The following is a 25,919-nucleotide window of genomic DNA, read 5'->3' as shown; positions in this document are numbered from 1 at the left end:
TGGCAAATTATAGGTGCCTCCTTAACTGGTAAATCAGCTAATTACCATTCTCTGAATATGAATCAAATTCTACAAATCAACCGCTACCAATAAAGCGACTCTTCACAAAACTACTATTGTTCACATCTCACCATACTAATCCCGCCGCTCATCGTTTTTACCGGCCTTCCGTGGTGAAGGATATGGAAATGGAGTTCCTGGACTCGTCCTCGGCGATATTGGCCAGCACAGAGGCCCTCGTCGTGTTCGTGTCGGTGCCGAACGTGCTGGTGGTGTTGATGTTGGAGGCCGACGACGCCGACGCCGACCCTGAAGCCGTCGTTGTCCTCCACCGCCCGGTCCGGCCGTGGATCGCCGGCTTCCCCGGCTTGGGCAGCGTGAGCGAGTCGCTCGACAGGATGAGGTGCACGCTGTGCATGTCCGGCCGGTCCGACACCACGGCCTGGCAGCACAGCAGGCCGAGCTGGATGCACAGCAGCGTCTGCTCCGTGTCGGGGTCGGACAGATTCGGGTCCACGATCTCCAGGGACCGTCCTTCTTCGAACAGCTTCCACGTCTGAACAAAAGATTCAGTAAACTAAGCACATCTGATTTCCTGTCAATTTTTATGACGCAGGTTATTATGCAGAGATGCTTCTCTTTCTGACAAGATGATCCTCGCACTTACATAGTTCAAGAGGTCGATCCTCTCGTCGTCCACATGCCGGACGATGTTCTTGCGTCCGCTCACTATCTCCAGCACCAGGATCCCGAAGCTGAAGACGTCAGTCTTCGTTGACAAGTAGCCGTTCATCGCGTACTCTGGAGCCATGTAACCACTGCGATCCATCACACTCGGTGTTTGCGCAAAGCACAGCCTGTGAACGGAAACGAAACGACGGGAACAGAACGGTATGTACTCACTATGTGCCGGAGATCTTGAATGTGTTCACGTGCGTCGCGTCCTCCAGGAAGAGCCTCGCCATGCCGAAATCTGAAATCTTCGGGTTCAGCTGGTCGTCCAGGAGCACGTTGCTCGCCTTGATGTCCCTGTGGATGATCTTCACCGGGGACTCCTCGTGGAGGTAGAGGAGGCCTCTGGCTAACCCAATGAGTATCTGGTATCGTTTTGGCCAATCGAGCTGCACACTCTTTTGCCTGTCTGAATGTATCCAAGGAACACAATGCGTGTTAGACAAAAGAGCTCTCCTCCTGTATCTTACTATCAAGTTGTACTACTATGTATAATGCATGCAGTTAGTTATGCCCAAGCTGAACACTTCAAACAACTCCAACTGTGTTTCGCTTTTGATTACAGATTTTCACTGTGTTTTCCTGACGTTTCTGTCGTAAAGATTGATGTATATTTTAGCAGAACAAAAGATTTCCACTTCTCTATTTTGTTTGTGTTCAGAAAACTCATACTCTGTTCGCATACTTTCAGAGGACAGGAAATCTTCTTTGAAGAAAGCGTCAATGCAAGGACCACGCACGTCATGACTCGTAACTGATCTGATGTGATATGTTGAGCCTTCTCGATTAAGAAGTCAAGCAAGTACTTTTTGACGCAGTTGAGGTCTGGTGCACTAGTACTTGGAAACAGCTGCTGTATGGATATATCAAAGGATACTTCAAGACCTGACATCACCTGAATGACTTATTACAGTCACAGATTCGATGTTATGATGACTTCTAGATAAATACCCTTTGAATATTACGTTGACATATAGCCACCTCATGTCGTTTGATTCGTCATGGGTCATGACATACTCGACCTCTCACCTACCTGCTTTAGAATAGAGCGATCCAAAAGGGTTCCTGTATCTCTATAGGATAGTTGTCTTGCATAGTTCTATTGTCCGGAACTTTGAACAAAAAGATACCTAGAGTCAGTGAACCAGTCCAGTACACACTGCAACTTGCTGATGTACTCTAACTAGTAATTATGATGTGCATATGGTACCAGAAAAAAATACTTTGGCAACAGCAATATATACCATGATGACATCCAACTTTGAGCAAGCAATACATAACAAAATGCAAAGGAGTATATATCTTTTATTTTGATCGGGAAGGCAGAGGAGCTCTTACTGAAGAGGATATGGTCGAGGCTGCCATTGGGGAAGTAGGGGTAGACGAGCATCTTCTGACCGGAGGAAGCGCAGCAGCCAAGCAGGGACACCAGGTTCCGGTGCTGCACCTTGAGCAGGAGACGGACCTCGTTCAGGAACTCGCGCACGCCTTGCCGTGACCCAAGCGACAGCTTCTTCACGGCGATCTGCTGCCCGTCCTGCAGAACCCCCTGCAGCGAGATCAGAGACGCAGTTTCAGACCACTGTAGATGCTACCAATCTCTTACTACAGCAATCACCGGACATTTTTGCTTTCAAGTGCTGTAGTCCCAGCTTCTGCTCAGAACAGTGGCGATTCTGAACAGACTAGAGGGGATGTTGTTTGAACAAAACAACGCGTCAGAACTGAATGCGAGTTCGTGAGGCTGCAGCAGCACCACGGAGTGCTGAACCGCTGATGCGTGCACGTCACTGGAGTAATGACTGCACATCCAACTGAAAATTAGCAGCACAGTTGACACTGACGCGGTGCTTAAAACCATCTAGGACACGTTCACCCAGTTGTCGCTACTCAGAACTCTGAAAAAATGCATTCAGCTGTCTGCTTAAGCAGGTGAACCCTGAGGTGCGAGCAGAGTATGTTTGATTGCTGGAGGATAAAAAACATGAGAGCAAACGATGGAGGAACTCAGGAACCCAGTCTGCCAGCCACAAACCAATATCGCCGCGTGCCAACTCGATCGGCATAATTAAAACAGGAAATCAACCAAGGAAACCTCTACTGTTTCGAAGCAAAATTAAGCGAGTGCTAAATCGTGTAACTGAACTGTAAGCACATAGGCAGAGAGAAAGTGAAGTGAGGATTGCCTTGTAGACGGGGCCGAATCCGCCGCGGCCGAGGAGGTTGCCGTCGGAGAAGCCATCCGTGGCGGCCTCGAGCACGGGCAGGTCCATGAAGAGGCTCCACTCGTCGCCCTCCTCCGCCCGCCCCGACGCGCCGGCGCCGGCGCCGCCGCCCGTCTGGCCCGCGCCCGCGCCGCCCTTCCTCCTCCTCGCCACGCAGCACCCGCACGCCCACGCCCACGACCGCGGCGCGGCCGCCATGACCGACCGGCCCGCAGCAGACAGCAAGCCGAGTGACCAACGGAACCGCCACGGCAGACAGGCTACCGGAACCGCCGAAGCCGGGGAAGGGGGCCTCCGGCCTCGGCGGGTGAACAGGCGAACAAATAGAGCCGGCCAGCCGAACACCCCCGCGCGGGCGGGTCAGCGGAGCGGCCTGATCCCGCTGCGGCTGGGTGCTGCCGAGACCGACGGACCACCCGCGCCGCACACTTGCCCGTGCGGCGCAGCTAGTTCCTGGTGCTCCTGGCTTGTATGTACGTGGAATGGTGAGTCGCGGAGGCAGGTCGGGGGCGGGGCTGGAATTACTCGCCCACGTCCAACGGCGACCGCGATGGGTGGACGACTGGACGTGCGTGTAGGTGTCGTAGGTCGTCGGGACTCGGCGCGGGTTGTCGCTGACTAGTAGCTTGCACCCGCTCCTGCCCTGCCTGCAGCGGTAGCTTGCTGCAAATGGAGGACGAGGGACCCGTTCCGTGCCTCTGTTCTGTTCAAGAAAAAGACCTTCAAGACCGAGGCGTCGTCCAGTTCATCATCTGCGTACAGCGTACCATGTCACGGCCGGCCGGCCGCTCGCGGCGCAGCCCATGTTATTCCATGCGCGGAGGCGGTGTTGGTTTCCAGCCGGATCGTAGAGTAGAGCAGAGCCGGGTCGTCGTTTTCGCTTCGCTTGGCTTGCACGTTGCAGCTTGCTCGTCGTTGCGGTTCCACTCGTCTCACCTGGTTCGCCGAACGGATGACGCAAGGAAAATTCTGGTGCGGTCAGTGCCCGCAGCCACCTCCTCCGGAACTGCACAGGACTCGGTGCCACTGACCTGCGGGTCCTACTGCGCTGGGGCTACATGTAAGGCTGTCTCCAACGGCATTCTCTAAAGCGTTCTGTACTCTATATATAGAGAAGATTCCATTCTCTATTACTCCAACAGCGTTCTCTAAATGGTACTCTAAAATAGAGAACGCTATAGGTTTCCTCTATATATAAAGATTCTCTCTCCTCTTCTCTATTTTTTCTTTACGTTTTAAACACTGAATTAAATAAAAATAAAATATGTCCATAACATTTGAGGTATGATAAATACGTACGTATAAAAATTTGGAACAAAATACGTTTCTAATATAGGGTTTAATGTATAGAGAACGAGATTTAGAGAATGTTGTTGGAGAGAAATGAGATATAGAGGAGAGAATCTTGTAGAGAATTCTGTAAATGAAGGATATAGAGAAGAATATAGAGAACGACGGTTGGAGATAGCCTAAGTGGAACGAGTCCCCTGCAGTACTGCAGAGGAGGCTCGTCCGCAGCCACCTGTTTGTTTCTTCAGGGTTGACGCGACCTAACCGCGCCCGTCGGGATCATCCTTCGCGTCGACAAGTCCTCTGCTAATCTGCCCTGGTCACCTCAGGTTGTTAGTGGTTAGTGCAAAGCAGGCGAGGGCGAGCGGGAGGAAGGAAGCTTCCTTTTTTTTTGAGAGAGAGAGAGAGGAGGAGGAAGGAAGCTTCCTGTCAAGAAAGGGACGACGCTGCCGTTTCTGTTGGGCCGCAAAGGCGTGTTTCGTTGATGGATGTAATGAGCCTGTTTTGGATGCTCCGGGCTCCCACCCAACTGCATGCACGGTCGAATTAACGTCCACTTTCGTCTCTTATTGTTGGGCCGCGAGGGGAATATCACCTGATGAGAGGAGGACATGATGTATCGCTATAGCAGTAGTTAGCAATTTATACGAGCCCTAATGCAGAGTCGAAGATTTGAGCTCGGGTGTAGTTCAGGGTGAAAAAGTTCCGCCACAAGGAACCTCGATGATCTTCAACATTTTAATTTTTTTAATGTTTTATGTGCAAAGTGATTTTGTTTCTTTGTTTATCTATGAAATTTTGTGTCTGACAGATTTGCTTATAGATGCATTGAGTTTTCTCTAGATGTATAGGGTCTTGCTGGCATGAGCATAGCAAACATTGTTAAAACATAAAACTGAAGTAGTAATAATCAGAACATGGATATAGATCTATAGTCCCAGCATGCTCATTTCATTCATGTTCTCCTGACAGGAAACGGGAAAAAGCATAACAGTAGTAAAAAAATCCGACCTGTTACACTTGCACAGACCTACTCGATCCAGAGTGTTACCGGCGAGACTGCGAGCATACCTCGCCATCGATCAAGCGATCAGACTCTACCAGACCGCTTATTGTTATTATCACAGGTCGGCAACTGCAACACTACTAGCACATCGACCACGATGCATCGATGCGCACGCACAGGCGTGCAGACACGCTACGCTGCTAGCAGCTCTAGCTTGCTAGCTCTTGCTGGCCTCTACTAGTGAGCTTGAGGCAGCAGCCATTGCCGTGGACGACGTCTCAAGCTCCTCATCTTCTACACGATCAACGTCACGCATGGGTGCAGCTTGGCCCGGGGTCGCTGCCTTTGTATCCGTCGAGGCAGTAGTAGCGGTGGCTGCCCTCCAGCTTCATGCACTCCTTGCAGGTGCAGTGCTCCACCTTGTCCATGCAGTACCACACCACCTTACCATGCGTGGTCGGCCCCGGGACGGCCCGGTCGCAGCATTTCCATGGCCTCTCCTGGCCGTTCCCCTTCTTGGCTCCCCTCACAACTGCCATCTCTTGGGGGCCTGAAATGCAAGCAGCATTCATGCACGTCACGGTAAATTATTTTTCTAGGGAAGTCACGGTAAATTAATCAAGCAAATTATAACCGAACTACCATTTTTTAATGAAAGTAACCGAACTACCATTAAACACAGACAAATTAAATCGAGCAGCTTTCAGATACAGTAAATAAAAAAACTTCAATTAAGGTTGGTATTAGTAGTTACCGCGGTGGAGGGCTTGGTTCCTTTCGTCCCGGTGGCACCTGGGCGCGGGGTCCCCGACGTAGATGTCCTTGCAGATGTAGCGCGGAGGGTCGGAATCCCTCACCCTGGCGCACTCCTTGCAGGCGTCGTGGCACTGCTCGAGCGTGTCGTGGCACGAGCAGAACGGCGGCGCCGACTTGGTGCACGGCTGCCGGTCGCAGCATGTCCACGGCCTCTCTGCACGTACGCATCGTTTAAATATGGACGACGATCTTAGCTAACTACTAGTACGGAGTAGCAAGTTAAATATATGCACCAGCGCCCTCACCTGAGGCGGCGGCGTCGCTAGGAAGACGGATGACGGCCGTGTCGCCGGAGCCGGCCGCCGCCGCGGCGGAGAGCCCGCCGACGAGAAGAATAACCACGACGAGAAGCAGAGCCCTTTTCTCCATGGCTGCACCCTCAGTAGTGTGTCTTTGGTTTCTTGGCGACAAGGTGAGATGCAGGCCCGCCGTATAAATAGTACACCGAGACCACTACGAAAGCGCGGGGACGCTGCGTGGGTAAGCAAGAAGAGAACACGCGGGGGCGAGCGGGCATGGACACGCGAGGCGATAGATCACACACGCAGTGGCAGCATTGGAGATCGAGGATCGCAGTTAACCACAGCTGCAGACTTGCAGTATAATAATCCGTTCGCGTGGAGCTCGTAGATCTCCGGATCTTGCCTGCAGGCCTTGCAACCGAGGAGCTAGCTAGTAGCAGTAGTAGACGCCTCACATGCACTCCTGCAAGGATCATCGAAGTGTTGCCGTGGTGGTGTCGCGCTATCCCAGCTCTTGGTTGCCGTACATTAATTAATTTGCGCGCATGGAGCTCGTTGATCGTCGGATCTTAAATTTAGTTCAGGTGTTATTCAGATCCCTAAATTTTTAAAACTTTAAACTTATTAATCACGTAAGCTTCAGATCACAGTTATTTAAGCTAAATAAAAAATTATATAATTTATTTAAATACAAAAAATATATATACTAAAAAATCATAACAAATTTACTTTATATTCAAATATAAAAGATTTGCATAAATTTTTTAAGAAAAATAAAACCCATATGTCAAAATTTGTAAAAATTAGAAAATAAAAAAGAATAAATTTTGGAGGAAATATTAGAAAAAATATTCGGACATGAAATTTTGAAGAAAATTTCAAAAATATAAGACGAGCAAAAAATTTAAAAATAATTTTGGAGCCACATATAAGCTCCACGTCAGCATATGTACATCAGCATATATAAGTACTTCCGTTTTATGGCTTAAAATTAGTAATTTGAATTTTACGTGATATAATTAGTAAATTTATGGAGCTGAACATGCAGTATGAAAATTTAATGATCTAGATAACACTAGAAGTCCAGTTTGAGATATTTTACTCATTTCCAAATTAATCGCTAGCTGCCGGACTCGCTATCAGCTAGCGAGCGGAGGCCACGCATGCGTGCATGGACTATAGAAGACCATCGAGATGATCCTTTCATTAATTAGCGTGCGTTGCCGGTTTATTTATTCAGAAATGCATGTGCGGCAAGCCCAACGCTGCATGCACGGATGGTGGCGACACCCGTCGTCATACACGTCATTGATCTGCGTGGAGTGTACTACCTACCGCCGGCGAGACCGCGAGATCTAGAGAGGAGCGGCGGAGCGGACGAGGACGAGGAAGGAATGGATGGAATTGAATGCGCATGGACGACGATTTTATAGCTCAAGTTAGTATTTTCTATAAGAAAAAGTGATTATTTTTCATCATCTTATAAAAATATAATATTCATCCCTCATATTTCGAGCATGTTTGGATCCACCCAACTAAAATTTAGCTAGCTAAAATTTTAAAGTCAAACTTTAGCCAGCTTAAAGTTCTCCTAAGGCTTTACCTATATTAAAACAGTTAAACTCAGCTAAAATTTAGCTGATTTTATCTATGTTGAAACAGTTAAACTCAGCTAAATTTTAGCTGATCTTTTAGCTAGGCTATTTGAATCCCTAGCAGCTAAATTTAGCCGGCTAAAGTTTAGTTGGTGGATCCAAACAGATCCTTTATCTAAAGCAAATCAACCCTTTAAATAATTAAACCGGTGAATTTATCATTCCACATTAGTTTAGTAATAGTTCAAAGTTGATACTTCTCTATATGAAGTTGGACAGATCAATCTAATTTGACTTGGAGTTGGGAGAAAATTAGAGATGCTTAGACTTTGAGATAGATTGGCAGCTATCAACTAATTTCATTCATGAGCCTGCAGTTATAGATTCTTTGCTCTTCATGTAAGCGATGATGCAATTAATCGAGGGATGGGTCTTTGGACTATGGGAGCAGGCCCTTGTCCTGGAAGCTCTTGATGCAGTCGTCGAACATCTGCTGCACGGACAGGAAGGGCGGGAACCCCAGCGCCCGGACCTTGCTGGTGTCCATCCTGTGCGGCCGGTCGTCCCCCTTCTGGGTGCTGCACTCCGTGGGGATGGGGTACTGCGGGTACCTCTCCCTGAGCGAGCCCAGGATCTCCGACCAGTGCGCGACGTCGCAGGAGCAGATGAGCCGCCCGGACGCCCTGGCGTCCTCCATGGCCAGCACGTGGCACAGCACCACGTCGTCCACGTGCACGAACCCGATCGTCGTGTTCGGGTACTTGCCCAGCTCCCCTGCATTATTTTGCATAGCACGCGCGCGCGTGCCATCGTCGTCAGTCAACTCTACTGCCCTGCAGATGAGCAGATCATCGTAGCTAGAGATCGATCGAGACCTTTGAGCATGGCGAGGACGATGAGTATGGTGCTGGTGGGCCTCGGCCCCAGCGCCGGGCCGATCACGAAAGACGGGTTCACCACCACCAGGTCGATGCCGTGCTCCTTCGCCAGCCGCCACGCCTCCTTCTCCGCCACCGTCTTCGCGTACGCGTACCACAGCTGGGTACACCATCCAATAATTTAACATGTCAGATCGAGCGAGCGGCCAAAATCATCAGCACGCGAACACGATCGAGCGATCGGCTGGTCAGTTCACACGTACGTTGTAGGACTTGCAGTAGTCGGCGTCGGACCAGTGCGACTCGTTGAGCGTGGCGGCGTGGCAGTAGCGGACGCAGGAGCAGGAGGAGGTGAACACGACGCGGCGCGCGCGGTCCGGCGCCCGGGCGCACGACCGCAGCACGTTCGCCGCGCCCTTCACGATCGGGTCCACCAGCTCCCCCTGGACGTCCTTGCCGCCGCCGGCGACCACGACGGGTGACGCCGTGTGGAAGACGCCGTCCACGCCGCCCACGGCCTCGTCGAAGCTCCCCTCCACCATCAGGTCCGCGCGCAGCAGCGTCAGCCGCTCGGCGGCGCCCTCCAGCTCCCACAGGAACCCGACCTTCCCTTCATCCTCTGCGCGCGTCGTCCATGCACGCATCGAAACCCAAGTACTGATGATGGAAAAACTCTAGCTACCTGGAGCTTGATGATGGGAGACGCTGCGTACCTGGATCTCTGACCGTGGCGCGAACCGTGTGGCCGGCGGCGAGCAGCGCCCGGATGAGGTGCGCCGCGATGAAACCCGTGCCCCCGGTCACGCAGTACTCCGGCATCTCTCTCGCTCCACTCTTTGCTTGCTAGCGAGCTCCCTGACTCGTTCTAGCTCCAATTGTTTCTGTTCGTTGACGGCTTGACGGTGTGAGCTAGAACATGGTGTGCATGTGTGTATATATCCTTTGCCTGCATCTGAATCGGTGCATGGCGTCACCTACGCGACTGTCTTACTTTCCCCTCTTGGAGATGAAAGACGATCCGTTGGCCGGCTGGATGCGAAATAGTTTTTACAAGTTTGGGTTGGATTAGGTTGGTCATGGGAAGAAGACTCCTGCTCCAAATTGCAGAACGGTGGAGATGTGACATGACATGCACGGGGGAAGAGTTCATTCAACCAAAATATTAAAGAGCTGTCGATGTATTTGTTGGCCGGAAGCTCTCCACCACCATCCGCGCGTCGGCGCCGTCTCCACCGATCCAACCGCCGTTCCGACAGCCCCAGACGGTGCGCTCTCTCTGTATAGGTCTGGTATCACCCTTGGACCCCGACAACACCGCCCAGACTAACTTTACTGGTGTCCTCTAAATCTCACCCCCTCCAAAGCAATATTATATCCTCCTTGTATCCTCTGCATCAAAATCCTCTCCACCAACACTCCCTATATCATGTCCTTTATACCCCACAATACAATTTTTAATAGTTATATCTGAAACAAACTCCAACTAACTCTTCCCTTCCCTCCAACCAGGATCGCGTAGGAATGGTAGTTGCCGTTGGAGAGAGAAGGCAGAGAGGATGGAGGAGCTCGGGACGTCCTCTGCATTTGGGGAGCACAGGCACCGCACAGGCACCGTTGTTTAATTTACGGAGCTTTTTACAGGGTACCGATGCAGTGTTTATAGAATCCAATCGTCCTCTGTAATAGGAAACACCGATCTTTTCGAGGGTAGTATTTCTTTTTTGAGAGGATTCGAGGGTAGTAAAGACAGTCTATCCCCCGCAGCCCCTAAACTTCTCTGGACGGACGATGGGCCGCGGGTGGGCCTTCTGCAACATATCTACTCCCTAACATTTCCGGCGGTTGGGTGCCCAGCAGCGGGTGCCCGATACGTTAACCCAGCAGGTTCAACACCAAGCGGAACCAAAATTTAGCGGCCCAACCACTTAATGAATATTTAGTTATTTACTCTACACTGGGCCACTGGGCACTGGGCTCTGCATCCCTGATCACAGGTCACTCGCGCTTGTTCGTTAAAGCATTCACAAATTAATAGTACTGAGAACGAAGTCACCAACAGTATACTGATTAACAGGCTAGTCCGCCTGGCTTAACTTTATTCTCCGTCTCGACTGGGACGAGACACATGCGTAGACATGGCAAACAGCAACGGATTATTGATGTCGTCTTTGCAACGTGGACGGAGCATGCGTCGCTCGGCGATGTACGCTCACGCTCGATCTGATGATCAGTTGGCCTTGCAGGGGCAGCCTTCGGGAAGGAAGTCGCGGCACCTGTAGCGGGTGCCCTTGTCCGTGGGCACGGCGGCGCAGTTCTTGCAGGTGGCGGCGCACTTGGTGAGCAGGTCGTCGCAGGTGTAAACGCCCGACCAGCTGGTGCAGGAGGAGCAGCACGCCTTCTTCGCGCTCGCGCCCACGCCTGCACAGCACGTATTCGTGTTCGCATTCAGGTCAGTCGTCAGTTGGTTCGAGCAAACTTGGAATGATTTGGGCCCCGTTTAGATCGCAAATGTTTATAACTTTTAGCACTTTTTGGTAATGTAGCGTTTTCGTTTGTATTTGATAAATTTTATCTAATCATGGACTAACTAGGCTTAAAAGATTCGTCTCGTGATGTACAATTAAACTGTGCAATTAGTTATTTTTTTACGTACATTTACTGCTCCATGCATGTGTCCCAAAATTGATGTGATAGAGAGAGAATGTAAAAATTTAGAAGTTGGAAGGGATCTAAACAAGGCTCTGGTTCAAATTTACAGGATCGAGTGCCTACCGTTGGAGTCCGCCATGGTCGCAGAGACCAGGACGGCCTGGAGAACCAGGAGCGCCAGCAGAGCGCGCGTGCGGCTCTTCATCTTCTCTCTTCCGCTGCTTGCTGCTCGACACTAAAGCTTAGCTTCCTGGAGTAAGAAGCTAGGCTCTTTTGGGTCGTGGGCTCGTGGCTGCCGATGAGGCTCACCACCAGAGCAGCTCTGTTTATATAGGCCATTAGGCCGGCCGGGCGTCCGGATCGATCCAGGAACATGGCGTACGCACATGATTGCCATGAGAGGCCATCCCAGACCGGATGATTCCCTCTTAGGGTGTGTTCGTTTGGCATTAGACCCCTCTAAAATCTTTAGAGTGCTTCCCCCCTCTAAAATCTTTAGAGGAATCGCAGTCTTATTAGAGGCTGAATTAGAGGGCTGTTCGGTGCCGGACCTCTAAAGTTTAGATGTTTCGGATTTTAGAGGGGTGAAACAAACACACCCTTACTTTTTTTCTTTTTGCAAAGACACGTGGTACGCGTGTTTGACTGGACGCGGCGGCTAAGCTGTGGGTATGGAAGTGGCATCCACATCCCAATCTATACAACGTCCTGTGTACGATCGTCCTAGCTTGTCGGCAATCCAGCACGCTGGTCCAAAATGGAGTGCGCCCGTCATAGTTGTAGCAGCCTAGTACGAGTAGTTGGCTAGCAAACAACAATTTTTTTTTTGGAAACGAAGCAGCTCGAGTAATACTGGTGCCGCGCTGGATTGCAGCTGGCCGGGACAGTGGATCTGCCCGGCCGTCGCCATCGCCGTAGTACGACGTGTTTCTCCTCCTCCGTCCTGCCCCGCTGCCCCAGCGCGCTGCAGCTGCATAGCTCCTCGTGACCGGAGAGGCCAGCAATCCACCACCACCAGCAGCGTCTGCGCAGGCGAGTCTGGCAGGAGGCTCGGCGTTGTCGTCCTACTCCTATCTGTAAATGGCTCTCATCATCAGCGAGTGTATCTTGTTTCAGAATAGTACAATTTCAGTATGCGTGCTGCTCCAAATAACGGACAGCGGCGACTTTTTCGCTATGATCCTGTAGTCGGCGCAGCTGTAATGAAGTAGTACGAAGTCAGTGGTAGCATCATATGCGGCGTTTTTGAGATAAGTTGGCACGCCTACACTGCTGACTAGAAATTGCTGTATCGATGGGTGCTGATGCTCTAATAAGTTTGTTGAAGCCGCTGCCTAGTCTTGAGTGTTAGGTTTAACTCCACTAATAAGCTTGGTCTGATCTTTCAAAAAAAAAAAATTCAACTGAGCTTATCCATACATGCACGCATGGGTTATCTAGTTTTTATGCCAACATGAGGCGGACCAGGGTTGAAAAAGTTTTTGTTTTTTCAAACACTACCTCTACGAGCATCTCAGAGAGACTGAGCCAGCTGATCCTTCAAATTGACGAAATCACTGCATGCGTCTCGTTCAGTAAACTGTGAGCACCCGTGCCGAGTCGGAGATTTAAACCCGGATGGACAGGTTCCACCACAAGAAACCTTACCAGCTGAGCTACGGACTAAAAAAATCTTTAGAGATATACATACTTTGACCATCACTTTTCTCTTGTGATATATCGCCAATTGCTATAAAATCAATACCGTGTCAGAGATTCTATTCGTGTAGCATTTGTACACTAAGCATTTATACAATTTAATTAGTCGTTGGTCAAAATTTATAAAATTTGACTTTTTAAAACCCTCGTAAGCCTAATTAAATTAGGAACGGAGTGGCAGTTTTTGCAACATGTAGCGACTCACGAGGGAGGTGCCGTGCAACGCCACGGGCTGAAGCCCACTCTGGCGTCCTCGCCTCCTCGGTGAAAACTCATTGATCGTGCTTTGACAAGTACCAAATAGACGTATTTGCATGGCACGGGCTGTATGTAGATCGGCCCACTCAGACGGGTCGTGGATGATGTATGCCTATGTAATTTCTAAATGGGCCAGACCTTCCTAACCAACATTCCGGTCTACTAGGCTGTCGAAATTTCCAAGCAAAGGCCAACGACTCGCGGCTCATCACTTCATAGGCCCATTCGGCAGTCGTCGCCGGCCCAGCTCTGCGCGCCTGGCTCTTCTTATCCTTCTGGTTCCCCCTCCCCTCCGCGCTTCGCGCGTGAAAACGGATGCGTGTGGTTCAGGCTGGCAATTGGCTATTTTGCAAAAATACCCTCCGGTTTTCTAGAACTCACAACTAAACCCAGCTCATCCGGCCCAGTAACCACGTTCGTATATTTTCCACGTAAAACCTTGTTTATTTCAACGCAGCTAATATTTATTTCAACACAAAGAAGGAAAATTAGATAAATGCTATCGTGTTTACAACCCCCCAGGCACCTATACATCAACCCCCTCCCGCAGCCCCAGACCCTAACCCCCTCGCTCTCCTTCCCGGCTCCGCGCCACCGCCCCTCTCAGCTCTTTGCCTCCCCGCCACCGCCTCCCCTCCCCTTCTTCCTCTCCGCCTGCCTCTGTCGCCCCTCCCAACCATCGCTCCTCCTGCTCTCCGCCACCGCCGCCTGCTCCCGCGGGATCCACGCGGCCCCTCTCCCCAACCCCGCCGCCTCCTCTCTCTCTGTACCCCAGCGGCGCCTCCTCTCATCTCTCTCCTGGCGTCTTCTTCCCAACAGCACCCTCTACGCCCCTTACCCCTCCGCGCGACAAGGGCCAGCGTGGATCCAGCGGGCCTGCTCGCGGTGTGGTCGGCAGCAAGGCGCCGCGCACGCGAGGAGGAGGAGGAGTAGTAGCAGCGTGGGTCTCGTGCGGGTACAGGAGCAGAGAGGCCCCATGGGCGCAGGAGCAGAGGCCGTGCAGCAGCGGCGCGGCGTAGGAGGCGGGCGCGGCGTGGGTGTGCAGGAGGAGGACCAGCGGCACGGCCGGCGCGGCTTGTGCGTTGGCAACACCAGCTGTGGCGCGACGCGGATTGGGCAGCGGAGGAGCATGGCGTCTAGGTCCATCTCCACCACGACGCCTCGGCCCTTCATGTGAGAAGGCCCACATTGTTTCCCAATCCTTATCGGCTCTCGCGGATCCAGCAAGCGAAGCACGAAGCGAAGGCACGGTCTAGCGAAGGAAGGCAGTGGCGGCGACAGCCTTGTCGGCGGGGGAATGTATGGTGGCGCGGTCCATGTAGAGGTGCTCTCTTCTTTCTCCTTCCTCCCTCCTAAGTTCTCATCTATCCTATGTCTCAGCCCCTCTCTCCTATCTCCTGCTCTCGGGTCCTGATGGGTGGAGCTTGGCGAAGGTGGCGGCGGCGTGGCCTCGACTTCGAGGGATTCCCAATGCCTCGCCCGCTCCATCCACTCAGCGCCTCCACGGCTCCACTTCCAACGCAAGCAAGCCAAGTTATTTGGTTGTCTGTGTCCGCGGTGTCGGCTAAACACCACGCAACAAGCACATTCAGGGCGCTTTAGTGGCGCTCCAACCCAGCTCTGCTCCACTCTGCTCCTTGCTTCCTGCTGCTCTCGCTTCTTGCCACTCTAGCTTGCCAAAAATGCTGTTTGGTGGCGCTTCTTGTGCTCCAGCTCCAGAGACGATGGCTGGATTGGGGTCAGCCACCGGCGGGTGCACGGTGCCATCAACAAACAAATAGAATTGGCGAGGTCGATTTGAAGGAGGAGGAGCTCGATTCAAGGCCCAGCAAGGTCAATGAGAGGCGCCGCGCATTCTTCCTCCTGAATTGACCTTGCTGGGCCTTGAATTGAGCTCTCCTTACTCAAATAGTGCTCCTCCTTCAAATTGACCTCGCCAAACAGAGAATCCAGCTCCTACTCCCTTGAATCGACCTCAACGAACCACGAGTTAAGCTCCTCTTCCCTCGAATCGACCTCACCGAGTCACGAATCAAGCTCTCCCTGCATCGAACTAGCCTCTCCTCCCTCGAATCAGCCTCTCCTCCCTTGAATCGAGCTCCTCTAGCCGGAGCAGGAAGGCGAGCACGAGCACGTTAGGTAGCATCAGAGGAGGTAAATACGTATTCAGCTCCTCTGGATTGAGATGCTTACATCTCCATATTGAGGTGACTGAAAGGGAAATGTCTGGATGTAAAATTTGTTATGTCATGCCTTGATAACTGTAAAAACAATCGTTATGTGCCTGCATCATCGTAAACACCACGGTAAGGGTTTCAGGAAGTCAGAATAATTTGTCATTCAATTTAGAATTATGAAAAACAGTGTATAGACACATACATGTGATGTGTATTTTTCATCCGTGCCTTCTAAGAAGTTAATATTGATATCCTGATTATTTTTTTCCACCTGGTATACATTCTGTAGTAGAAAATAATTGAAACAAATATGTCATGCGAGTTGGTCCTCCACTTGCTGGCATGCTATGGTTGTCCCGTCAATCTATATTGCAACAAAATAAGAGCAATCTCATGTTAGCACGGCACCTAGAAGACTGAAATGTCATTTGCGTAGGCTGCTTAGCAGTACCATTTGCTAATCCGTTGGTTTCTTTGCAAGCTGAAGAGCAGTGTTGTCTATAATTTCCTCAGGCTCACCAACCGCCAAGATGGCATTGGTTATACATCAGATTTAGCTTGTCATGCTTTGAAGTGCAGTTTAATATATCTCTCTGAAAATTAGCATCAGATATTTTTGTTTTTCTATGAGAGGCATGTTTGTGAAAAGAAATTTGGTCCGAGTCTACTTTCTTCTTTATTATATGATTTTTGTCTGCCATTTTGGTTTAGTATTCTTGATCTGTGATAACATGTGTGTGTGGGGGGGTATCTTCTTCCTTTTTTTTCAAATTTCTAAGAAAACTTATTTTTTTTCAATTACCCTTCATGGGCATTCAACAATATTTATTAATCAAATCATGGTAACCTTATGATCAAAACAGTTGTAGTATTGATACATAGCTCCAGTTTATTTTTTACCTGAATTTTGGAAGAAAAGTGAAAGAGTGTGCAGATGTCTAAAAAGTGTGTATCCGAAACATAAAAATGTACTGAAAGAAGATTACTACATAAAGCAGTTCACCTCAGTACTCATAAGTCATATAGTTATGCCAAATAGATACAACAGAAATGTAATGTATCTGATGCTGTTAAAGAAGTAGCTTACGTTTTGTGAGAAAAATATTTGATAATCCTATAATGGCTTGTTCGATGTGATTAGTTCTTTGTTGTATCTTTTGTTAATATCAGCTAACTACAGCTTATTTCTAGCTTTCTTGCTTCTTGCCTAGGTAATTGTGGTGAAGAACTTCGTACTGCAAAGGTAAATTGAGTTTCTCTGCTTTATAGAAGATCTTCATTTTACTTGTTTGGCATACTTGCTTTATATGCTTACAGAGAACATGTAGCTTTGCATCTAAAATAGTGTCGTTAGACATGTATAGAGATTATGGTCATGGCTTGTTGTCAAATTTTCTAGAAAATTGGTGTCTCGCTCTCAATTCTCTGTTTAATACATATGATTAAGATGTGTGGTTACTAATTTTCAGGTCACTTCCAAGTGCAAGGATAAGTATCCGTGGTTGCTGCCTACTACTGGCTTAGGCTTGAAGTTGTTACTGCCTTATCTTGTAGGTGTCATGTCATGCAACACGGTGCAAAGGCTTGATGTCAATGATTGAGGATTAGTTATCACCAACTTCCATAGTTATATAATTTAAGGTTATACAAGGTCACTGCGTTTACTGATATCAATACTGTCAGAATATGCCGACACTGATCGGTTTGCTCTGCAAGATGGAAATGACTGTATAATCTACCATGAATTTGTTCTTTTGATGAATTTTTTATGCTTTTATTCACATTTGTTGTTTCTTCCAAATTGCCATAGAATATCTACAAGATTTGCTCTTCTCACATTTATATAAAGTTTGTTGTTTTCAGCCTTATGGTTACTTGCTTGTGATTGTTCAAATGTTAGGGCGCGCATCGCACGCCGAATGTTTTAGTCTTCTATATGCTATCTTGACCGGGCGTTATTCTAGGTAACACGCGTGACCAGAATTCATCCGGTCGCAGAAAGGTTTCCGTCAGCTCTAGCTAGTGTCTTAGGCCGAATTACTTGAGCCGAGAGATTTGTTCTCGTTGTTTCTTTAGCAAGCACATGGGAAGCGGAGCTATCGAGAACTAGCTCTGCATGTTAATTTAGGTCCATTATCTATTCTTATCCTAGCTAGAGACAAGCTGCGCAACTAGAAATTATAAACAAAGAATGTTCATTCCTATTCCAGGCTGGTTGTGCACGTCCATTTATTTTTACAAACTTGAAATTATAAACAAAATTTAAAAGAATGAACATTCATGACCACAGAAAGAAAAGAAACTAAGAAACTGAAAAATGTTCCAATCTTAAATCATTTGAATTTTGTTTGAGTACGTGAACCATATACATAAGAATTTCAACAAACATGAAAAAAATCTGGTACAAAAAGTTTAGGATGGAAGGCAAATATTTAAAGACCAAAACTTTGACTAGCTTCTTGTAATTCGTTGAAAATGATCTTGTACATGTAATCCATTGAACTAGCAGGCACCAATGTTCTGTTCAAAAAGATAGAATTGGTATTTCACCTACCCACTTGAAAAGTGAAAAATAGATAATAGGAAACATAGTTTAAAAATATGTGCATGCTCACATATTTCAGCAAAAATTTGAAACTACTTCAGGTCTAGCCTTGTTGCAAATTATTCCAAGAAACTAGGATTTCGAAAATTGACCCTTCTTGCAAATTGCAATTGACAATATATTGTTTCTTCTTGCAAATAATCCTGATCTAAGTTTAAATAGCAACAGAATTCACTCAACGACCAACTGATCTAAGTTTAAAAAGCAACAGAATTAACACAACGGCCAACTATCAAAAACTTATGTAGTTCTCTTTCAGTTTTAAACAAAGAGAAAGCTCATACGGCTGTTCAATGAGGAGGTTTTCACTTCATGTAGCAGCTTCTCTTGTCTACTCAAAACTTCATCTTTGTTAACTTGATTAGTTAGCACAGACCAATATATATGTACTGATGAAACAAATGTAGAAATCAGCTAGAACAAAAATTTGTATGACATGGAACAAAGTATGTAATCACTTGGAACAAATGTTCCCAACTATTGCAAAGAGTTATATCATGGGAAACAAAAAGTTATATCATGGGAAACAAAGAGTTGTATTATGAGAAATAAAATATTTAGTCACTTGGAATATATGTTTTGTACGTTTGGAACAAATATAGAAATCGCGTGGAGCAAAAACTTGTATGGCGTGGAACAGAAGATTTAGTAACTTGGAACAAATGTTACCAACTGATAGAAAAATTGTAGACATCATAGAGAACAAAAAGATATATCACAAGGACAAATGATTTTTATCTTATTGGAACAGATAGGAACAAATATAGGAATCATGTGGAACAAAAAGTTATACTGCATGGAATAAAAAATTTGACCACTTGGAACAAATATTTTTCACGGATGGAATTGCAATATGCACTAGAAGAGTAAACCAAATTTTGCATAAAAAGAAATAATCTACATAAGAACAATACAATTAAGAGTACTGCGCAAATTTAGAAAAAAAGATTAAACTTGATATTTATTGATGAACAATATATCTATATGCAAAATGTAAAAAAGCATGAACTACACTTTCAGCAACTCAAAATGAAAAAAATTGCATATAGACAGAGAAAATTAAAATACATCCTAAAATCCAAGGAGGAAATAAAAGCTTCAAACACCACCATAAGGATTTACGTAATTTCAAAAAAGTATCCTATTAAGATATAGAAGCACCACCTTATCACCTTTTTTATCTGTAGGATCATGAATGTCCTCACAGGGGTAAAAAAACACTAAAGATAATAGCACCCATATGTCTAGTTACCTATACTGTTTGCAATCATAAAAATTTGAGTTACTAAGTGGTCGTGAACTAGACCATAAAATTTAAGCTAGCATATGCACTTGAGAACAGGCAAAATAGTTGCCGAGAGCATTTTGCTGGTTATAACCTCCAAACGGTCAGTAAAACATATGTATATTTGGCAACATACCTTATGCACCGATAGAACAGCTCAGTAACTACAAATAGGTGACTGGTTTAGTTATATCCATGCGCACTCCCTACAAAATGAATTGCCATGAAGTTATCAGATATTTCTAATACAAACAGAAAAAAAAAGATCAAGTATCATATCATTGATTTGATAAACTAATGTACGAAGCGAAACGAATGGAAATGAAACAAACTGTCATACCTATCGATTGCATCTACTTGACATTTTAAAAAACACGTCCACACAACTGTGAAACGAACGAGAAAATAGAGAGAAAATGAATGACCGAGATATGCATCCGGGGAGTGAACGAGAAATAGATTGGGAACGAGTGATATCATTGATTTGATAAACTAATTGTCTCCCATGTCACCTCCGCATCGCCACCAGAGCGGAACCCTAACCAGCGATGAAAGCCGTCGATTCTGGAAGGAGAAAGCGAAATGATGTGTGTGCAAGGCTATATGGGCCATCCACTTGAAATGGGCCTCCAGAACCGAAAATAATAGAAACAGCCTTGGTGCAACGTTTCTGTGACGTCTCAGATCGGAGGCGCGCGCGCGACTCCGAACATTGACGATCTTGCTGTGCTTCTGCCCTTCTCTGTCAGATGCACCTCATGTACAGGTCCCATTGGCGGTATCTGATACGTGATCGAAACGAACTCTTCTTGGAGAAGAAGTTATTTTTATATAGTATTTTTTTTGTTCCGTTTTTATATTTGGATATGTGAATTTCATATATGCCCGGCTATATAATTTTTCATGGGGTTTCTTTAAGCAACGGCCCATATTCACAACGAGGGTTTTCCTTTTTTTATATTTGGGCCTTTTTTTCTTTTTTTTTTCCATTGTATGGGCCTTAAGATGGTAATCAAACAGTCTGACATTTGGGTGTTCAAAGACGTCAAAACACTCGATTTATATAGATTTAAAAAATCGAGTGTTTCCGACACATTTGACACCCGAGTGTTGGTGCCCAAACAACACTCGATTCATACAGATTAGAGAAAATCAAGTGTTTTGACGCATCTGGCACCCGAGTGTCTAGGCATCTTAAAACACTCGAGTTTACAGTAGACAGCCCCACAAGTAAACAAATCTCTCTTGCATAGGTCACATTGCAATTAAATTGGATGTGTATCCGACAACAATTTCTGTAAAGATGCACGTACTACGGAACTGCTGCTCCGTGGAAGTGGAACAGATCGATGCAGTTTTATTCATCTAGCCTTCGTAATACACGCACATATAATCAGGGGCAGCGATCAACTCCCCCTTTTTATTCAACTTATTACTGCATATGCCTGCCGATCGATCACAAAGTTTGCAAGCTTATTTCTCATAATGCAGCATCGTACTATTCCGACAGATCGACAAAAGCTAGCTTGTGCCCTTAAGCTAGCAGAGTGCCAGCCATGACGGTCGCAGCTTCTCCGCAGATCCGCACCCGCTGCGCATCTTCGTCGAGCTCCAGGCGCAACGTCCCGCCCCTTGAAGAAGCCTAGGTTCCATGGTGACATGCACGGCGAAAGCAAGTGTCAGAGTACGGACGTTCTCCTGCGGTTAGATCAGACAACGATAGAGTGGATTGATCTGTACAAGATGGAGACTCTAGATTCTAGAAGATGTGTACCATCTGCGCCGTCAACCTAGTCTTCCCCAGCTTCTTTGCCCAGTACGGCACCAAGGCACAGTGCACGCTTCCGCACACTTGATCCTGCAGCAACTAGCTAGGTTACTTGATGAGTCAGCACGTTTGATGAAAGGGTGGCCTTTTCAGCATGCCATCGATCGTACCTCGTCGACGCCTACATTTGGGGCGAACAGTCGGGTGACGAAGTCAACTTGAGATCCGGCTGGAGCTGGCCCTGTGACGACCATCGCCCGTTTCGCGCATTCCCGAATCTCGATGAAGTTGGGACGGAGACGGGCGATCTCTTCTCCAGACGAGAGCTCAACCTGCTCGCGACATGGAGGGCACAGGATACATTTCCGTCAGCTCGTTCCATTGATGATCATGCATGCATGTCCGTTGTTAACTTGAACTACTGCTCGCTTCTCCGTTTGCTTTCTCGAGCTCGGGATTATATTACCATGAGGTCGCCGATCGTGGAGGTCTTGCAGACGTTGACGATGGATGCGCCGTTCAGGGTGTCGGGCATCAGCGCCGGCAACTCGCCGGAGCCGCATTCTTCGACCGACGCCACGGGGAAGTCCAGCTCGATGCAGAACCCACCGCCGCCGCGATCAACTCCATGGGCAGCAAAGTCGTCGCAGGCTCGCTTACCGACGACCTTCACCCGCCGCCTCGCCGTCAGGACCAGCCCTGCCATGGTGACGAACTCGATGGCGCCAGTGCCGGCCCCGACGCCGCCGCCGGTGAGCAGGAAGTGCGCGGCAGCCAGCGTCGCGTGCCCACACAGCTCAACCTGCAACAATGCAAGCGCGACAGGAAAAAAAACAAAAAACTACAGCAGACGCTCTCCAGGTGAATGAACAACAAAAAACGAACGTACGGAATGGTGCCGACGGACCTCGGCCACCGTGGTGAACCACCGGATGTGGAAGCGCGGCGTCGCAGCCGTACCTCCGCCGGCGGCGGCGGGGGCGAGGAATGCCGTGACCGGCGCATTGAACTCTGCCGCCACGGCGAGCATCCACTTCCGGTCGACGTCGCGGATGCGCGCGCCGGCGCCGTCCAGCTCCAGCAGGCACACGGCCGCCGGGTTGCCGCGGAACGGCACGTCCGTGAACGCGTCGACCTGCCAGCATATATAGGCATCGTACGTAACGGAACGGTGAGCAGCGAACGCGCCGCCGGCAGCTGGTTTAATTTGATTCGCCGGAGGAATTGAATATGGCTGGCGGCGTACCACGGCGTACCGGTGCGGCCTGGCCGACGTCGGCATGGCTGGGACGCGGCGGAGGTGAGAATTGAAGCTGACGCTTTTGCACGGTAGCAAGCGTGCGCTCACGGTGCGGACATGGGCGAGGTCACCGCCGGTACTCGTAGCCTTGTAGGGCGGCTGGCCGGCCCAACCGGCCAACCGCCATGTCGTTTTCCTTTCCGTATGAGGGCATTCATGTAGATCGAGCGCATCGCTGTCGCCATGACTCCACGTCCCTGTAGGTGTCGGTTGGTGCCGCTGAGTTTTCATCTTTATTTGTTGTGATTTTCGAAATTATTAGACACGTGGCTTTTGTACACAAATTAATGAATGATTGGCACCGGCTGTTGTTTGTCGGTATGTATTTGCACGTTTTGAATGGCTTTTTTATGATTTTTTTAGTCGTTTTTGACAAAAGATAAAAAGCGCAACCTTCGGTAGTTTGGTTACATGGGTTTTGGCCAAGGCGCTGTTTAGTTCCCCTCTAAATTCCAACTTTTTACACTCTCTCTCCATCACATCAATTTTGGGACACATGCATGGAGCAGTAAATGTATGTAAAAAAAATAACTAATTGCACAGTTTAATTGTACATCACGAGACGAATCTTTTTAGCCTTTTTTAACCTAGTTAGTCTATGATTAGATAAAATTTGTCAAATACAAACGAAAGCGCTACAGTATCACCGGTTGTAAAAATTTGCAATCTAAACAAAGCCCAAGTTTCGGGATCTATCGGTCAGGCTCAGGCAACAAATTTGGCAATGGCATGGCGCTTCACTGGTCTAGGCTGTCCGGCGGTACGGCGGCGGCATTTGCGCCAATCCTGCTGTTGTGGACTTGTGGTGCTCGTCGTCGATTTTCCAACTTCTCGGCAGTAGATAGATCGACCGGACCCCTAGCCAAAAGCCCAAATGCCACAAACTTAGAGCGGAGATGCGGCCCGTCATGCGACCAGTTTGGTCAACAGGACAGCAGGCAATAGGGCCGGAGCCGCGGAGTCCCACCTGGGCTCTAGCTGTGCCGCTCAACTCAATTGGGCCGGAGTAGTAGCCCACCACCTGGCGCCCTCTCCGGAAAGTAGTAGCCCACCGGGCACGGTTTCGGCATTTCGCATCGCTGCTTACCTTCCTCCCCCTGTCTGCGCAAACGAAAGCACTTCCATCTAATCCCCAGATTGCGCAAATAATTATCAGATATTCAGATTCGATGGTTGGGAGTTCTGCTTGTTACTGTCATATTTCTCTTAACCAAGACATTTAGTCATGATCAGCAGGTACATAGCTCTTGTTTGAATCTCTAGTTTTAGCACTACAGTAAAAAAGTAATTTTATTGAGAAATTTTACGGTGCTAGGAGATTTTAAGAGACGTTGAGGTTTCAGAAAAGAATGGAACTGAATCGGATACGTATGAAAACGGATTAGGATATCTCGAATATCCGGCTTCCTATTTCCTTTCAGTTTCATCACCTAGGATAGAAAGCGGATTGAATATATATGGAAACGGATTTAGATATCTCAGATATCCTGTTACGAAGAACCTAAGACATGCACCAGAACCAATTATTTGTGGGTTAGAAACTACCTCTAAAAATAAGGCAAAGGTATTTTAGTATTTTCATTTAGTGTGTCCGTTCATATGTTTGATCGGCCAAACCCAATCCTTGCGTATAATATGTTCGATCGACGGCTGGCACATATCAAGGACTCTCTTCGTTGCATCTCCCTCGCTGCCGGCGCCGCCCAAGCTCTAGACCTGCCCATCTCGCCCGCCATGGCATTAACGTGTTGTTCTTCAATGGCTGACCAACGTCGTTTCGTGTTGTGTGCGCTATGTGCCAGTTGGAGGACGGATTCCATGGGTAGAGAAGAACGGCTGCGTGCCGGCGAGCCCCTGGGCGTAGAAGCACGACTCCGCACCTAGCGGAGGGCGCCTGGATGGCGAGCCCTAGCACAGGGAGGCCCAAGGCGCAGAGCCCCAGCACGCTGATGCCCTGACAGCGAGCCTCTGCGGCTGCAAGACCTTGGGCGTCGAGTACTTTCTACCCAGCAGTGGCGGGCCGGCAAACTCCACTGCGGTGGCACCGACTGGATGGGCTGCCGGTGGAGGAGCGCGCAGCGGCTTCCAGGTGATGGGGAAGAAGCGATCTATTTCTTTATTCGGAACCGATCTAAATTGGTACGGTGGGAAATGTACTAAACCACTCTTGTTTACGCTAAACCAACCCTTTTAAATCAACGGTTCAGAATTTTTGGCAGAGAGGAACCGATGGTTCCTCCCGGGCACCATAACAAAGTTTAATTTTACTAGCCAAAGGGGTGCAGACAACGGTTTATAAAACTCTAAAAGGATTACGGTTTGGACAATAACATGTGGTTTTAAAAATTTGAAGGTTTGTTGCATGCAAACATCCAGCTTCTTTCGAGAATCAAATTATTTTTCCAAAATCATAATATATCCAATACCATAAGATATTTTGCATCCAAATAGAAATAGTGCCTTACTCCTTACTTGTGCAAAGGCGAACAATGAAAACATATTGGTCTCTAGAAAAATTATTTTAAGAAAAAACTAGTATGTTGTCTTTATCCTGTGAAGTTATCATGCAGAAACTGTTTGAAGAGAACGTAACAGTTGTGCGAAAAGCTATACTAATAAAATTCTCATGAATTATAGTTACTCTAGAAAATTATTTAAAGAAGTTGTATTAACAACTATATTAAATAGAAAATGTAGGGCCTGTCTACACTGTACCCCGAGTGTTTTGGATTCTCTCCACACTTGAATTTTGCAGCCGTCCGATCAAGATCCTGTGGTTGACCTTCATCTTCAACCCCCACCCAACACAACCATCTCCATCGAGCTCCTCATTTTCCGCCGCCCCGCGTGCCCCAGCCTTTCCACGGCGGCTAGGGTCTTGCCGGATCTCTGCGGTAGCGTGTCGCCGTCGTGCAGGCGCCTTCCTACCCTGCAGCCGCCCAACGTTGTCGTCATCGCTTCCGCCCCTACCTGGTCCAACCGCCCTCTCCCACTGACCGAGCCGGCCGCATCCGCCGCCGACCTCATTGCCCCCACGCCCGCCACCTCCGCTAGGCTAGCTTGCCATCCCTGGCCTTCCCTCTGAGACCAGGAATGGAGAGAAGCCCCAACCCCAGATCCAATCCCGAATTCTAACCATCCAAATATGAGCTCTTATCTCACCGGAGCTGAAGAAGATGGTCACCCGTTCTTGGATTAGACGGAGGAGGGTAAAAGAAAAAAAAAGTCGGATGGGGGTGGTGCAAATAATACTCGGGCACTGTAGCAATCCTGAAAATGTAAGTGTCTTTTTGCCGGTTAGCAATAAGTTGTTCCGCAAACGATATCAGTAGTTTATAACTTTCTGAAATTCAAATATTATGGAAAAAATTCTAAAAAGAAAAAAAACTCGGAGA

The 25,919-nt window shown here is 48.2% G+C and overlaps 5 protein-coding genes across 9 annotated transcripts; all 5 read right to left on the bottom strand.

Moving 5' to 3' along the window:
• LOC112896018 (putative receptor-like protein kinase At4g00960) lies at window positions 1-3,451 on the bottom strand. 2 transcript variants are annotated; one of them, XM_025964052.1, is made up of 5 exons: window positions 2,919-3,451; window positions 2,071-2,269; window positions 904-1,141; window positions 668-818; window positions 1-556 (listed from the first exon to the last, which is right to left on the bottom strand). In XM_025964052.1, exons 1-5 carry the CDS (start codon window positions 3,153-3,155, stop codon window positions 158-160), a joined length of 1,224 nt encoding a protein of 407 aa, XP_025819837.1. In that variant the 5' UTR covers window positions 3,156-3,451; the 3' UTR covers window positions 1-157. The 2 variants fall into 2 exon arrangements, with proteins under 2 accessions (XP_025819837.1, XP_025819836.1); XM_025964051.1 differs by having other exon boundaries at window positions 2,071-2,281; window positions 2,919-3,447.
• A 1,726-nt stretch (window positions 3,452-5,177) lies between these two features.
• On the bottom strand, window positions 5,178-6,453 carry LOC112895399 (Bowman-Birk type trypsin inhibitor-like). The gene is made up of 3 exons (XM_025963349.1): window positions 6,315-6,453; window positions 6,008-6,223; window positions 5,178-5,803 (listed from the first exon to the last, which is right to left on the bottom strand). The coding sequence occupies exons 1-3, from the start codon at window positions 6,436-6,438 to the stop codon at window positions 5,562-5,564; spliced, it is 582 nt and encodes a 193-aa protein (XP_025819134.1). The 5' UTR covers window positions 6,439-6,453; the 3' UTR covers window positions 5,178-5,561.
• Window positions 6,454-8,345: 1,892 nt separating this feature from the next.
• Window positions 8,346-9,827, bottom strand: LOC112891399 (tetraketide alpha-pyrone reductase 2). Its single transcript, XM_025958245.1, has 4 exons — window positions 9,498-9,827; window positions 9,048-9,403; window positions 8,782-8,944; window positions 8,346-8,680 (listed from the first exon to the last, which is right to left on the bottom strand). Exons 1-4 carry the CDS (start codon window positions 9,601-9,603, stop codon window positions 8,346-8,348), a joined length of 960 nt encoding a protein of 319 aa, XP_025814030.1. The 5' UTR covers window positions 9,604-9,827.
• A 962-nt stretch (window positions 9,828-10,789) lies between these two features.
• On the bottom strand, window positions 10,790-11,754 carry LOC112894150 (Bowman-Birk type wound-induced proteinase inhibitor WIP1-like). The gene is made up of 2 exons (XM_025961772.1): window positions 11,557-11,754; window positions 10,790-11,202 (listed from the first exon to the last, which is right to left on the bottom strand). The coding sequence occupies exons 1-2, from the start codon at window positions 11,636-11,638 to the stop codon at window positions 11,012-11,014; spliced, it is 273 nt and encodes a 90-aa protein (XP_025817557.1). The 5' UTR covers window positions 11,639-11,754; the 3' UTR covers window positions 10,790-11,011.
• Window positions 11,755-20,701: 8,947 nt separating this feature from the next.
• Window positions 20,702-22,608, bottom strand: LOC112894681 (uncharacterized isomerase BH0283-like). 4 transcript variants are annotated; one of them, XM_025962460.1, is made up of 6 exons: window positions 22,471-22,608; window positions 22,114-22,359; window positions 21,691-22,026; window positions 21,395-21,556; window positions 21,231-21,314; window positions 20,702-21,154 (listed from the first exon to the last, which is right to left on the bottom strand). In XM_025962460.1, the coding sequence occupies exons 1-6, from the start codon at window positions 22,504-22,506 to the stop codon at window positions 20,996-20,998; spliced, it is 1,023 nt and encodes a 340-aa protein (XP_025818245.1). In that variant the 5' UTR covers window positions 22,507-22,608; the 3' UTR covers window positions 20,702-20,995. The 4 variants fall into 4 exon arrangements, with proteins under 4 accessions (XP_025818245.1, XP_025818246.1, XP_025818248.1 ...); XM_025962461.1 differs by having other exon boundaries at window positions 22,132-22,359; XM_025962463.1 differs by having other exon boundaries at window positions 20,702-21,098; window positions 22,471-22,607.
• Window positions 22,609-25,919: the final 3,311 nt, after the last annotated feature.

Source organism: Panicum hallii, chromosome 5 (genome assembly GCF_002211085.1).
Source record: "Panicum hallii strain FIL2 chromosome 5, PHallii_v3.1, whole genome shotgun sequence".
Taxonomy (NCBI): Eukaryota; Viridiplantae; Streptophyta; class Magnoliopsida; order Poales; family Poaceae; genus Panicum; species Panicum hallii.
Note: the sequence above shows the minus strand (reverse complement) of the source record. Positions and strands in the feature narration are given on the sequence as shown.

Bases quoted from the DNA above. Each gene is read 5' to 3' on its own strand.
- LOC112896018 (XM_025964051.1), bottom strand. From the start codon at position 3,155: ATGGCGGCCGCGCCGCGGTCGTGGGCGTGGGCGTGCGGGTGCTGCGTG. The intron at 1,142-2,070 runs GTAAGAGCTCCT...GGATACATTCAG, and splicing joins CCTCGACCATATCCTCTTCA to ACAGGCAAAAGAGTGTGCAG. The intron at 819-903 runs GTGAGTACATAC...GATGGATCGCAG, and splicing joins TTCAAGATCTCCGGCACATA to TGGTTACATGGCTCCAGAGT.
- LOC112895399 (XM_025963349.1), bottom strand. From the start codon at position 6,438: ATGGAGAAAAGGGCTCTGCTTCTCGTCGTGGTTATTCTTCTCGTCGGC. The intron at 6,224-6,314 runs GTGAGGGCGCTG...GCGTACGTGCAG, and splicing joins TAGCGACGCCGCCGCCTCAG to AGAGGCCGTGGACATGCTGC. The intron at 5,804-6,007 runs GTAACTACTAAT...CTTGCATTTCAG, and splicing joins GAACCAAGCCCTCCACCGCG to GCCCCCAAGAGATGGCAGTT.
- LOC112891399 (XM_025958245.1), bottom strand. From the start codon at position 9,603: ATGCCGGAGTACTGCGTGACCGGGGGCACGGGTTTCATCGCGGCGCAC. The intron at 8,945-9,047 runs GTACGTGTGAAC...TGGTGTACCCAG, and splicing joins ACTACTGCAAGTCCTACAAC to CTGTGGTACGCGTACGCGAA. The intron at 8,681-8,781 runs GTCTCGATCGAT...AAAATAATGCAG, and splicing joins CGTCCTCGCCATGCTCAAAG to GGGAGCTGGGCAAGTACCCG.
- LOC112894150 (XM_025961772.1), bottom strand. From the start codon at position 11,638: ATGAAGAGCCGCACGCGCGCTCTGCTGGCGCTCCTGGTTCTCCAGGCC. The intron at 11,203-11,556 runs GTAGGCACTCGA...CGTGCTGTGCAG, and splicing joins GACCATGGCGGACTCCAACG to GCGTGGGCGCGAGCGCGAAG.
- LOC112894681 (XM_025962460.1), bottom strand. From the start codon at position 22,506: ATGCCGACGTCGGCCAGGCCGCACCGGTACGCCGTG. The intron at 21,557-21,690 runs GTAATATAATCC...TGTCGCGAGCAG, and splicing joins CCACGATCGGCGACCTCATG to GTTGAGCTCTCGTCTGGAGA. The intron at 21,315-21,394 runs GTACGATCGATG...TAGTTGCTGCAG, and splicing joins CAAATGTAGGCGTCGACGAG to GATCAAGTGTGCGGAAGCGT.